Source organism: Buteo buteo, chromosome 6, assembly GCF_964188355.1.
Source record: "Buteo buteo chromosome 6, bButBut1.hap1.1, whole genome shotgun sequence".
NCBI classification, from domain to species: Eukaryota; Metazoa; Chordata; class Aves; order Accipitriformes; family Accipitridae; genus Buteo; species Buteo buteo.
The window spans coordinates 37576248-37590835 of record NC_134176.1 but is presented as its reverse complement, the minus strand read 5'-3'; the positions used below and the strand labels follow the sequence as shown (position 1 = coordinate 37590835).

The 14588-nt window shown below is 40.2% G+C and overlaps 1 protein-coding gene across 6 annotated transcripts in view; it reads right to left on the bottom strand.

Moving 5' to 3' along the window:
* The window catches only part of ZFYVE26 (zinc finger FYVE-type containing 26), a 50005-nt gene that overhangs the window by 2994 nt on the left and 32423 nt on the right, over window positions 1–14588 (bottom strand). For 5 of the 6 annotated variants that reach the window (XR_012650768.1, XM_075030439.1, XM_075030442.1 and 2 more), the window contains 13 exons: window positions 14406–14575; window positions 13044–13072; window positions 10795–10916; window positions 10483–10703; window positions 9710–9857; window positions 8398–8607; window positions 7326–7541; window positions 5057–5254; window positions 4536–4738; window positions 3484–3625; window positions 2891–2950; window positions 1372–1554; window positions 541–585 (listed from right to left, as the gene is read on the bottom strand). Coding sequence is in view for 5 of the 6 variants with exons in the window: in XM_075030439.1 (XP_074886540.1) it covers window positions 541–585; window positions 1372–1554; window positions 2891–2950; window positions 3484–3625; window positions 4536–4738; window positions 5057–5254; window positions 7326–7541; window positions 8398–8607; window positions 9710–9857; window positions 10483–10703; window positions 10795–10916; window positions 13044–13072; window positions 14406–14575 (1947 nt within the window). In the remaining variant the exon portion in view is untranslated. The remainder of the gene's footprint in view (window positions 1–540; window positions 586–1371; window positions 1555–2890; window positions 2951–3483; window positions 3626–4535; window positions 4739–5056; window positions 5255–7325; window positions 7542–8397; window positions 8608–9709; window positions 9858–10482; window positions 10704–10794; window positions 10917–13043; window positions 13073–14405; window positions 14576–14588) is intronic. The other variant, XM_075030440.1, reaches the window with a different exon arrangement.

Below are 14588 nucleotides of genomic sequence, written 5' to 3'. Positions count from 1 at the left end.
GCTGGCTGGTATGAAAACTACTGAAGAAACAAAGTAGTTTAGGCCTCCAAGAAAAAAAAGTACATCAGAATTGGAGAAGTTTTATCATTTAACTCTCAATCACAATAGAAATAGTATAATCCTGCAACAATATGCTGAAATGGTCACCTTGGAGGTATGGTGATCCTCATTACCTGTCTGCCATTATTAGAAACTTACATGCACCTCAGCGAAAAGCTGGATAACAAAACCAACAAACCCACCAATGCACCTCTCTGAAATACTTTTCCTCGCACTATAACAAATGCCTAGCCCTCACTCTGAGGACTGTCAAGGAACTAATAAGGATAACATCAATTGGTACCTTCACATCACAGCTCTACAGTCACAACCACCATAGCCTTGAGGAATTCACTGTGATTTCTACAATTTAGGAAGTGGCCTTCAAAACTTTGGCTTAAGTAAGGATGAGAGAAAAGATGGTGGAAGATACAGCCTGCAGACCAAGACTGGGCTGTTTAGCTCTTGCTAAAGGAGTTCCTCTACGGTAGTTTTACTTACCTTGTTTTCATCACTGTCCATATCCTGAATCAGATTATCAAGATCCTGTATCCAAGGAAGGGAAAAGATGTTCACGTTTAGAGTTACTATAGTTCGCAAACCTTTACCCCATCAGGGACCAAACCCTGCATAGAGGAAGGGCTGCTGAGATCCCAGCTAAATGGTTACATTGTCCCAACTGTGAGTGCTGCAGATATAGAAAATAGGCAGTCCAGTGCCATGTCTGTGGGGTGTCCCTAGAGAATGCTATAAGTCCCAGAGTCCCCCATGGACATGGCTTGTGTTGCATGAAATGAATTTGTTGGTTGTCTGCACACCAGCAGGAGTCGGCCCCCATGGCCCACCCTGACCCATGGGGTGGACTGCGTCCCCTAGCCTGAGTAGTAGAACTTCACAGAGAGCATCTCCTTCCTTCACCGGCATGGAAAAGACACTGCGGTAGGCAAAGGGAATCTTAAAATTGTTTCCTGTGGAGGCAGGAGGTTTCTCCCTCCACACATCCTCTGTGGTAGGTGGGGAAGCCTCACTGAAGGGAACACCTCCCACCCCAATCAGGAGCATTTGGCAGGATCCTGTGAAGCAAAGGTTCTCTCCCCATCATGGGTACTCATTTGGGAAGTGCAGGGTAGGAGCACGCTACAGCTACTTATCGTTTCCTCTCAGAGTAACTTGCATAAGGCAGACCACATACTCTCACCTTTAAACAATTCATGTAGTACAGAGCCAGAAGATATGAAGGACCCACTGAAAGAGCAGCACAGGCACCACAGGATGGTTTCCCTGTAGTCTGTATTGTATATACCCATTTTACTTCAAAAGGGATAGAATTACCTCAGCAGGAATGTTCTTGAACTCATTTAGACAATTTAGGATAATGTTGTCCCCATCATTTTTTGCTGCAACTCCAGACTCATTGACACACTTGAGGAGCTGCCGGATCTCGCTGTACTTCTGCTGCTTCACCAGCTGCTTGGCCACTTTGCTGTACACTTCTGTAGCCTCCAGCTGGAAGTCCTAGAGGTAGTTGGAACATCAGAGCAACACATGAAATGTTCTTAGCACGTTTTCTCACAAGGAGTCTATACAACTGAGACAATCTCTCCTAAGGACAAAATACCACAACATGCTCCAAAAAGTCAAAGCTGTTTTGGGGGCCTCTGATTTTCCAGTCACCACTGCTCAGGTTTGGCTTAAGTCTTCTATAATCAGACTGGTAAAACTCAATTTTGCTCAAGAACAAGAGCACTGTTACTACCTCCTTTTCAGGGGTGGCAAAAAATCAGTTTTAATTTCTTCTGGCAAATGATCCTTCCTAGGTCCCTACCCACCTCTCCCTCACTTAGCAAGCTTCCACTATATTCCTCCAGCCACTTCACCAGCAGCCACCTTTTGTGTACCCTAAGAAACAGGAGGCAAATGACCATCATACACCTCCCATATGAAGGAAGAGATGATAAAAGCTGTAGACTGATCCTGCCATGCATAAGGCAAGAAAGGAAGAAAAAGGAAGGAAACAGAAGTGATGCTAGGCAGCTGGACTCACTATTTCATTTTTACTGGGGGCTAGTGACTGCTGTTGCTGCTAAGAAGTGCTACTTTTCTAAGGCTCTCCATCTCACTACAAACAGGCATTCTGCCTTGTACATCCTGACCTGAAAGAAGGAGCAGGGCCTGCCATATCCACAAATACTCTTTCAGTGTGCCACCTCTGTCCAGAAGTGGCCCTGCTATACCCTCTGTCCCAGACAGGAGGCAAATGCAAACTGCACTACTTGAAGCAGTATCTCTTAGCAGCTCCTAATATATGGAGGAGAAACACACAGAGAAGTTTGGAGGCTCATGAGCTATGCTGACTGATAAGCACCTCAACATCTACCCAAGCATGAGGAAGGACAGGTACCCAGAGAGAGCTTCCAGTTAATCAGCTCTGCTCTCTCAGCCAGGAGAATAGTACAGAGATAGCCCTGGCCTTATTCACTGTGTCTTTGCATGGCTATCATGAACTGCAGAGAGCTATCAAATCAGAGCTCTCTACTCACACCTGTGATTGTGGTTTGCCAGAGTTAAGTCACTGAACAAGGTGCACAGCAATGGAAAAGCTGTACTTAATTCCTCTGTAGGACCCAATTAGTTTGGAAGTGTCTTACTGAAGCAGCATCTTAATTTTCTTACCAAGCTTCCTCCAAATACATGGACATTTAAGACTTGAACTGGTGGCTTTTCTCACAAGAGGTTTTTCTTTTGGGGGATTAAATGACATTTTGCAAAAAAAGTCTTTTGCTTAAACAATCGCTGCTTGCAGAAGTTACTTTTGTAATAATAGTGCTTGTTACATCAAGTTTTTCCATACCTGAAGGACTCTAAATGCAATCCCAAAGCCCTCCTCAATGTTTTTGCCTTCCAACATGACCTGAAAGAGAGGCATGGATAAGTTTGTGGATGCACATTCCTTTTTCATTACATAGAGTTGAATAATAATGCATTTCCAGATTTTGCCCAGAGCCCAAAAGACAATGCATTACTTCAACAGAAAATGGCACCACCCCAACAAGTAGAGCAAATATAGGGTCTATTGTCACACACCAATTCCCTGTGGGACATCGGGCAAGTTACAGATGGAGCTGAGCTGAAGTTAAGGGTTAGAATAATAGCAGTATTTACCTTGCTTCAAAACACAACAGGATGTATAGTTATAAGGCATGTTACTATTTGTATTTAGGATGCTCTGCCTCTGAAAGTTTGAATGTTGAGGAGAGAAGCTCTAAGTTCTCATGTGTTCTCTGCTACTTTGAGGAAAAACATGCATTTTTCATAAACAGTAGGTTGCATACATGGACAAGTAACCTGCCTATGAAAAATACAAGAGGCTGCTCCAACCATCAAATGTTTCAAGTTAATGTTGATGATGAAAAATAAAGCTGTGTTTGAAATAGCAATAAGTACCTTGCAAGCAACATCCATTTTCATGTTATTGTTTCCAAAGAGTGTGGGCAAGGAGGAACCTGACATTTGACATGTTCCTGAGCTCTCACATCGATGCAGGAACTTTGTTACCTCCATCTGCAAATCAACTGTATTGATGTGCCTAGATAAAGGAAAAATTCTGGCTTTATTTTGAAATAGAAAGTGTCAATTATTATTTACGTGAACTTACTAATTTCTTCAACACATTTCAAAATAAGGTATATTTCCAAACAATAATTATTTTAGTGACTTTTTGACTTTGTCTTTTGTGTAGCCAAGTCTGCAGCAATGAGATACTTTTCAGATCTGTGCACTTAACACGCATCGCAAGCTGAAGGAGAGCACTTGTTCACATTATTTCAAAAGAAGTTAGCCAAAGAATCTGCATCCCAAATATCTGGCTCCCTCTTTTCCACCTCATCACACACACTCCTCCCCACCTTTAAATTAGAGTCCAGCCTAAGAAAAAGAAAGAAAAAAGGCCCTAAGAAAGCCAAGATATAAATGCCCAAGTAAAAGAGAGATCTGGCTAAATTTACACTTCACATTTTGAATACAGGGATTCAGTTATGTCTGGCACCTATAACTTGTACATAGTTGAATGTTGTGAGTTAGCCCTGGTAAGAAGCTAAGCACCACAAAGCTGCTTGCTTTGTGGAGAGGAAAGGAAGAGCAGAAGCACGAAAACTTGTCGTTGATACATAGCTGTCTATGCACTGTAGGGTTTGTTTTTTAAATTAAAGGAAGGTAGATGATACATAGACTGATATTTTTAGTAGAAACATTTGCTCATCTCCTGGGTTGGGCTGTTGGGGGAAAAGCTGATGGGAATCCTGTACTTGCAACTACATAAAAGTAAGATTTGGGTCAGGCACAGCTACCATGTGTTAGCTACAGCCAACTTAAACACAACCACTGGGGGAAAAAAAAAAAAAAAAAAAGAAAAAAAAAAGAAAAGAAGACAACAACAAAAAGAAGACAACAGCCTGAATTTCCCCTTTCCTGTAACTTAGGTTCATGTTTGTAGATACCTTGACACATCCGTAGCAGACATTTTCTTCCGGAAAGTGAATGCCATTTTTTTCCTTCCTGAACTTCTTGAGACCTCCTGCAGATAGACTTTGAGATGGTCCTTAATCTTTAGAAGCCATGTCTGTTTGCCTCCCAGTTCAGTGTAAGACTTTGCTCCATGAGTGAAAAATCTAATGCAGGTCATGGCAGCACGAACGTGATCCTAGAAGAAATATACTGAACACTAAGATGAACCAAAGTACACCACCTTCACTAACTGCTGTCTGTACTAAAGTGCTCACACAAAGCAGGCAATGCTCTGTTTTCTTCAAAACAGTAGTTAAGCTACTGCAATGCGCCAGATCCACGACAAACGCACAGCAGGTCAGCTTCAGTCAGGCTCACACCTTCCTCTCTGTTTTTTAGGATTGGAATGTAGCAAAAATATAGTTGTCCATCATGCAGATTTACACCAATGTAAATAATCAAAAGTCAGTATTCGACATTTCACTGAAAGAGATGGCACTGACCCTCATCTTACCTTCATGAACTGTTGCAGCTCATACAGAATATGGTAGTAGTTCTTTCTCTGCAAGTATTTGCAGGCTGCAATCAAGTAGACTCCCCAGCTCTCCAATCCTGGATCAATGGTTTCCAGCAAGTTCTCCAACATATGCAGTTTTCCACTTTCATAACTTGGAATGAAGATCCCTTCAATGAACACTTCCGATGGGGATTCCTACACAAACATCAGAGAGGTTGCTTGAAGCAAAGCCACAGTGGCTTGTTGATTTTCTTCATATAACATAAAGGAGTATTAAGTGACAGAGATCATAAAATGAATAAATAATTTAGGTTGGGAGGGATCTCTGGAGGTCATTTGGTTCAAACCCCCAGTCAAAGAATGGCTTCCAAGTTAGGTCATGCTGCTCTGGGCCTGTCCAGTCAAGTTCTGAGCATAACAAAGTAGGGCAATTAAACTGCCTCTCTGGGGCCCAGTTACTATGTCTAAATATCCCCACTGCAAAAAAACTTTTCCTAATATCCGGTTGAAATTTCCCTTGCTCTAAATTGTGTCCATTATCTCTTATCCTTTTACTGTGCACATGTGAGATAAGCCTGGCTCTATCTTCCCTACAATCACCCACTTGGCAGCTGAAAACAGCACATAGATCTCCTTTTGCCTTCAACCTGGAAAAACCTAGCTCTATCACTCTCCTCATATATCATGCACTTCAGGCCCCTAGCCACTTTGGTGGCCTTCCATTAGACTTGCTCCACTTTGACAATGTCTGTTTTGTACTAGGGAACCCAAAACTGGGCACAGTAGTTCAGATGAAACCTCACAAGTAGTGAGAGGAGGGGGATATTTACTTCCCTTGACCTCCTGATTACGGTCTCGCAAATGCAGTCTCACATATTAATGTTACTATGGAAAGAAGCATGTGTGACAACATGGCCTGCACAAACGTTTTAAAGACATGATATGGATTTTTTTTTTTTTTTTAAAATCTCAGAGTAAGATACAAGCTACAAAGCCTGTACACATAAAATGTTTCCAAACAACCAACTGCAAAATATTGCATCAGAAGCCTAGTACCTTACAGCTTTAAGGTAACAAACCTTCTTCTCCAGTTTGCGTGATTACTACCAGTCTCCTTGTCCAAAACTTCCACATCAAATTGTATGTCTAAAGTATTTTCAAAGCCTGCTACTTAACAAGTGAAATTATTTCACCAACGTTGCAAAAATATGCAACTTTATAGGCAAATTTAAACCAATATGAAGGACATATTTGAAAAGGAAATTTGATATGCAGGTAAGTATATGAGCTTAGAATGACTGATGATACAATGAGAAAGCAGGGCTGATAAGACAACTTAATTTTCTATTAATAAAGCTCGTAAGCAGACTGAAGATAATAGAATTTGATGTTTCAAGTTGTACTTTCTCAATAAGAATTATTTCTAATAATAATAATACAAAAAAAATCAGTAAATCAAACACAAGCACAGAAACTTAAAAAAGCAAAAACCACCCCAAACCCCCCACACTTAGCAGGTTTCAGGCTGGTGATATGCAATGAATTCACATCTCCTCCACAACTCCCAAGAAGCACCCTTAATGATTTAGTGAGAACCTTACTGGAATAATTTCTAGGTTTAATTGTAATTTAGCACCAACAGAACTGTCTTCTCCAGACATTCTTAAGCCCTCCTATATTATGCAGTTTTCCTAAGGGAGAACTGGAAACCACGTTTTGGCTTCCCTAGATTTCTGTCTTCTGGGACATGATCCTGTATTCCCTTATATTCCTAACAGTTACAGAAGTGCAAATGAGAATGTCCAATTCAACAAACAATACCAAGAGGCAGAGCTACTGTGATAAAGAGTAAAGTCTAGTGTTATCAGCACACTGGAATTCAAAATCTTCCATCTCTCTTCCGAACTGTTTGAGAATTAGTCCCAAGTTTTCAGCTTTGTAGAAAAAAGACAAAGTGCTGTTGATGCAGGACCTCTATCAAAAAAAAAACCCAAAACATTTTCTCCTCTCTAGAAGCCACTGTTTCAACACAATGGGAAAGAGAGATTAAACACAAGATATAAAGATCAAAGTTATTTTTTCATGTCCCTGAATTTTGTCAGTCACGGGATAGTTCGTATAACAACATTTAGGACCTCAGAAAACTCCTGTGCAGAAAAACACCCAGAATGCTGCATGATGCTCATTACCATCTTAGACTACCCTTGAAGCCCTCTTAGCTACTTTTCAAATTTCAATTTAGGTGGTGGCAAATTAGATTACTCACCTTATTTAGCAAGTGAAGCAGTGCTTCTCTCATACAGTCATGCCTCATGTAAAAGCTTATTATTGCCAGATTAGTGCCGTAACTATGTAAATAGAACAAGCACTCTTGATAGTAGCTGTTGTGCTGAATTTTCCCCTCACACATCATCTCCAGAGACAGACTTCTTGTTCTCAGTGTTGCTTCAAGTTCCCTTAACGTGGCAAAGTAATCATCATCCTGCCGTTAAAGCAGAGAATCAATGGTAGGTGATGAGTAAGAAGAAAACTTTCTTTTCAGTTAGATCTTGTCACTCAGCCCTGAAGCATTTCTGTTATTGTTGTTTTTAAAATAGCTATCACTTTAGAGGGGTGAGAATCCAGTAATGCTTTTTATAAACACTAGATTGGAACCCTGCTATCAACAGAGGTGCTGAACGTTGCTGTAGCTAGCATGGCTGTTTCCAGGGACAGACAGGAGGCTTATTTAAACACAATTCCACTGTCAACAGCTACTTCAATAACCTAGTTCAAACAAGCTTTTTTATTCTCCTAAAATACGTATGACTAAGAGGTCTTTCAACATTATGATTCTGCAGTTACTTAGTATTAAAAGTCATTTTTTGGTACCTAATCAGAACTTCCAGAGCTAATCCCAAATCATGTAATAGTGCTTTTTGACAAGGAAAGAAGAGTGGGACAGCATTTGTAAATGCTCCTTTGAATTCCTGCAAAGTTATCAGTTTCAGTCAAAAAAATGGCATTACTGCAGCACCACAACATATTGTTGGGATTGAGTTTAGTTTCCTCATACTGTAGTAACAACACGTTAACCAGTACAGCTTTCCCCTCCACTAAGTATGTCCCCAGATACTATGAAATCCTATTGTCTGATTCTCAGCCACCAACTCACTGTGATGAAACAGCTAACAAGTTTTCCAACAATATTCAGTTTGCAATATGCAATCATGACAAAAGAAGGAAAAAACCCCCTAACAACTGATATTCCAACATGTGTTGCCATAAGATGTGTATTAAAACATCATTACTTGGCTTTGTTATAGCCCTTCAGAGCAGACAGAACAAAAGACCCTTACCGCAATGAGTATGGGCTTCACTGTGGACTCCAGGTACTGTATCACATCCTGGACTAGCCTTGAACCATGGTTCAGCTGGTTTAGATCCATAGGTGGCTTTAAACAGCGGTTAAACTTCTCTCTTGCTGAACTTAAGTTTCCAGCTTTAAGGCAAGCCATGCCCCAGGCATGCCATGCTCCACCTGGGTCCAACCCAGATTTTGTAGAAACCTAAATTCAAAATAATTCGTTAATATTGCAACACAGTCCCAGTATAGAAAACAGGAAAACTGGCTTACCACACAGTCCGAGATTGTGACCTTTCACTTCCTAGAGCACATTTCCCATTAAAACCAAAACGAAACCTAAAAAAATCAGTGCTGATTATTTCCATATTACTGGCACAAAATGCCAACTACCAAAACACCCATGATCTCCAAACATGGAAGTATTTTTTATTGTACAAGTTTAAGCAACTATCTTTCTGGGAAATTTCAGTTCAGCAGTTTTAAAATTCAGGACATTTTCACATCTGCTTTTCTAAAGCAGATGATTTTTACAGAGCAGAATTCATCAGGTTTGTGGTTTCAAAAAAAGCAACAGAAGACGCTTCACAAACCACCAGGATATTTTTTATTTCACAGAACTTTGCTGGTCAAATTTATTCCTGATTTTCTTTAGTACACCAGCTGCCTTTAAACATGAACCATTTTTATTCAAATAGGTCATCTATTCCTACTGTTTATTACCCCTTAAAAATCCTAATCCTGTTTGTAGTATGATAATCCTGTTCTTAAACTGCAATGCAATAAAACAAAGGCTTATGAAATTCTGCGAGCACAAGAAAGACAGAAGATGATAAACCACACCAGATGAACTCTGATAGATGTATTTGCCACCATTGTTGATTTCCAAGTAAACGCTTGGGAAAGGTGTCTTACTAATGTCTGCTGTGGGATTACAGACAAATGAAATCAAACATACAAGCTTCAGATAAAGTCCTGCCACAAAGGATGTCTCAACCCTTCTACTGGATGCAAAATTCCTCCATTTAATGACTTTCTTGCAGTTAAGTCTATTCCAATTTTAATTGTACCGGGAAACAAGGCCCCTTCCCTTCCCTTCAGCAGCCCGCTCCACAGCAGGACCATCCCTTCTCCGAATTTTTTTTCAAGTGTTCAGAAAATTATTTCTTCCCTGTTGAAAAATTTAATCCCAGTCTGTAACTGTTTAAATAAATTTCACACATCACATCCACCTGAACTCAGGAGGGAGAAAAGCAAAAGCCACCACAGAAGCATTATTAACACCGACATCCCTCCATTGTCATTACCTCTATAGCTAGCTGATAGTACTCTGCTTCCAGAAGCCGATTTCTTAGTCTTGTTACTGCTGCAGGGAGAAGAATCTGATCCAAAGATGGTATTGGACGGTAAGCAGCAGCAACCAAAATATTTAACACATCCACTTTGCTGATGTAGCTAGGAGAAAACAAAGAGGTTAAACAAATACACACACTTTCACTATTATCATAAAGAACTTTATGTCAGAGACAACTCTTAGAACAGTGGTTCCTAATCACCAGTATACCAGGTTTCTCTATCCATCATACTATCCTATCCAGACTATTTTTTATTGGGGTTTTTGCCATGCTCAGTAGAACACTGGCAGATGCTGATTGCAGACACCAGCTACATGTTACCAAATCAAACTAGTACATGTGAAATTCATGTATTACACCTGCCACCCCAAGCTCTGTAGGACAAAACTTCAGAAAGTGTAAAATGCTCATTCTCAGGAAATGCAGGTTTGAAATTCTATATTGAAATATAGATTGAAAGCCGATACACAACATCAGAAGTAAAATATTTACCCCAGTCTTTGTGAATTATTTCTCCCTACTCTGAGAATTTTCTCACTAATTATCATGTAGTCATACTGCTCGAATTTCTACTATTTGAATTCTTACATTATGAGCTTCTCTTCTTGTTTAAAATGTCCACAGTACAATCACAAAACAGCCCTCCCACCCTTCACTCCCCAGTAAAAAAGGATAATGGTCTCAACAATACCTCAATGTATCCTAGTGAACATCTGACTAATCACCTGTCACAGAGAGCTAGATCCTGGCTCCTTCCAGCTTTTACAAACATCATTTTGGCACTGAAGAGCAATTGTTTCATGATGTCCATGAGGAGACCAGCATCCACCTCAGGATTAGCGAGCCCTTGGGACAACTTGCAGCAGTGCTCTATCAGTTGGTGGCCACACACTATGCTGTCACTGTGCAGACTAAGGATGGCAATACACAAGGAAGAGCTGGGAGCCTGACAATTCGAGGAAAGAGAGACAAACATGGCTATTGAGATAGTTCTCCAGGGAACTCATTATATTGGACTCTCTTTCTCCAGACCTCACCTGTTCATAATAAAATTCACTGCGTACAATTTCATTCTCCTCTTCGTTCAGGGAAAAAATCCATTCAAGCTCAGTCGCCTTGGGTATTTGCACCACTGTGGAATATTCATGATTAGAAGTTTCTGCAGCCAAAAAGAAAACACCAGGTAGAATCACTGTACAAGAAGCAACAAAGCTGGCTAAGGACACATAATGCAGAGCATTCCTATACTCTCATAAAACAGTTATCTGTAATCCTCTCATTGTGCCACTTCCTGCCAGTATCACATGTCCAGCACACAGATTACAGTAACATTTCCATTCCTCAGCAGGCTGCCAAATTGTACCTGAACTTACTCTCACTGTTACCAACACCCTGTCACCAAAAACTGGCTCCAGTGACATGTCTTCAAATGATTATCCAACTCTTACCCTACTGGACATCAAGCACAGCAATGTCCCCTCTTTAGCCTTCCCTCAGCTAAGTTATTAAATATTTCTGAGCAGGAGGGAAGTGGAAATATGACAGCTGTGGGTTACAGCTAAAAAGGGAAACTGAAGAACAAGTTGTAAAATAAAGCATAAATTGACTTAACTGCCTGTATCTTCTTTTCAGAATTTGTTATTTGAACATATAGCCCAGCATCTTGAGGACAAAAGACTGTAAGAAGATGAGCTAACTCCTTACATTTTCATATAAACTAGTACTGCAGAAAATTGGGTATTTGATCAAATGATTCAAGAAATTTCATTTCTGTGAAGTCTTTTTCTTTCCTCCAGATTAAGGAAAATTCTGTTTTGAAATTAGTAACCCAGAATAGCTACAGATCAAATATTGTCTGTCATCTGAGTGCAGCTGAGAGTGCACAAGCCCTCTGATGCTCAAACTTGTGATTGTGGTTCCTGGCAGAAAAACAGTGGCCAATCTCACAATGCTAAGAAATGGAGAATAATGCTAATTTACTACTCTTTGCCCTGATCAACTTCCTCTTCTCCCTGGAAAAACTTAAAAAGTCTCAAAAATCACTGTTCTACATTTCACAGAAGGACTGTTAGAGTGTTGAGTAACTAAAACTGTAGGGTGAATAAAAGAAAAAAAAAGAGAAAAACACTATTTCTAAATTGAACTGGAAACTGGAATAATTACAATAAACCAGGCTTGAAAATATTTGATATATGATAAGCCTTCTTCACAGTCTCATCAGGTAAGTTAGAAAAGCAGAATAAAACACCTTCCCTCTTAAATCTGAGGATTTCCGTACTGTTCTTATTCACTCCTACTGAATGAATCGTAAGGGCCCAGTGCTGTGTAGCAATGATGCAGGCAAAGAGAAAGATCTAACCAGAAGCAGCAGCTCAGAAACTGCATTTCAGCTGTTTCAGTCTTGTAACAAAGGCAGCAGTAAGTAAGGCAAACTTCTGTCAACAGCAAAAAAAACCTCAAATAGCCCATCATACTTAAAAAGGCGACAAGTAGGGAAAAATATTTTAATTTGTTTTGTAGCACAAATGCAAATTTAGCACCATGTTTCACATTACTGCTATATGCACTTCAAATAACTATGTTTTGGTCTGCCACAATTTCACGTCAGTGTAGGAAAATTCTGCAGAATCACTTCAAACACCAGACTAAGCAACAAACAGTAAATATCTTCTGAGGAAAAATGGCAGGTAAAAAGAAAAAGTCAACTAAATTTTGTTATTATTCCTGAAGTGTTATATTAGATGTGGAAACTGAGGCACCAAAGAGAAATTACTAGTCCATATTCACACAACCAGCAAAGGAGATGGAACTCAGGACACAACCAGAGGGGCCTCATCCTGTGCTACCCCCAGCCAGCATGGGGTATCAAACACCACAGCACACTGCAGCGGTATTCAGAGTTGTACTATCATGGTTTGTAAAAAGAGGATCACTCAGCACAGGTCTGTAGTGGGCTAATTAATTCCTACTCATACCACAGCCTCTCACTGACTGTTTCTGGTATGCAAGGTGCATTCTCTAACTGTTGTTTTTCAGTTCCTTCCTTTAATCCCCATCCAGCATGTTCAAAATTGGCTGAGATATCTCTCCTAAATCTCAATTTCCAGTCACAGAAGTTTGGAATGCTCAATTTCAGCCTGCAAATGCAAAAACCATCAGTGATATTTTGTAACTCAAGTTTTGATCACCCTTCAGCTGCAACTAGATGTATCAGCTTCCTATCTCTAACTCTGCTGCTAATCAGGCACTTTAAAAAATTGAACTTTAACATTACTCCATTCCTTACCTTCCACTTGGTCCAGATCTTCTTTTCTGCTGTAATAAAGTAATAGAAAGAAACATCATGCCTACTCCAGCACACTGGGGAAAACTTAGTTTTAAAATAGAGATCAATACAGCTAGCCATTTCAGAACACTATCTTGTAAAAATCTAACATCCCTCCCTCCCTGCCCTCTCTGACCCATTGCCCTGCCCCTGCCCCCTACTGTCTGGAAATCTAAGATCCTGCCTCTGCACTGTTGTATTTCAACTACACTAAGTAATCAGTTCTTATAACCTTCTATAGGAATAGTACTGTTGCACACATCATGAAGCAGACACTGAGAACAAGAAGAACTGCCAGTATCAGAATATGTCAGAGCTAAAATGAAGTTTTTGGCATCCAGGTCTCCATCCTTAAGATTTAGTTGGTTTTAATATACAAATTGGGTGAGTATAAAAAACCCCAGGCACTTAAGCAATTAGAACATGACAGGTGGCATTCAAGCTCACTGCTAGGCTCTGATGACCTAATCTGGCAGTATAAGCAACCATTCTGACGCAAACTGGTTTAGCTAGAGGTGACTGCTTGTTTTTTCAGAGGTTCCTTTTCATATCTGCACAGTATTCATCTTTTCCTAGCAAGCCTAGGATACTGCCATAGTGGATACTGCTACCTGCAGGCTTGCAAGGAAAAGAGGAAATGCAGCTGAAAGTGCAGCTGAAAAGAGTGAGTTTTACTCTCTGTGACCTTGATGGCAGTATCGGCTATGGCAGTATAAGCAGGCTTAACAGGGTCACAGAGAGTAAAACCAGCTGGCCTAACTTACATACAACGAATTTCAGTCCAATTCTCAGCTTAAAGCAACCACATCATGAAAATCTGTCATCACAGCTGTCCCTTTTATTAAGGGCAGTTTCAAAGCCTATCTAATCATGAACTTGCTTTTGAATCCCCAAGGGTTCAAGGAGTTGTAATCAAGGGATTGTGGAATAACATTAAAATACCGATACGTTCAGCAGAGCTAGTCAACATGTAATGTTAATCCAGGAGCGGAGTAAACTGCAAGAAACTTTGTCACACTGTAGTAGTTTGTGCTGAATATGTTCTGCATCAAAGCATTCAGTTCTTAGGTTTAATGATCAATTGATGCTTATAGAATTAAAGACTTTGTTGCCCAGCTCTCCAGTGTTCTTTCTAATCTGAAAAGTAAACTGAGGCATAAGGAACATCGCCATATCTACCAAACCTGAAAATCCCAACAGCTGGAGACCAAAAAGCTGATGTTATTATATTATCCAGATAAACCCAAATGTTTATTTCTCTCTTGTTCCATTCACACATTCTGCTTTGTACATGAAATTGAGAACTAGAACGGAAGGACTTACGCGCTTGTGTCTTGTACCAAGCCAGGCATATGTTCTCTGTTGTAGTAGCCATAGCATTGATCGCATACACGAGACAGATTTTCTCTGCAAGCTTCTACTGCCATTTTCTTGGTGGAGCAAGAGCTGCACACCAGCCTGCCACAGCGCCTGCAGTGATGGCGCCTGTTAAACTATGCAAAAGAG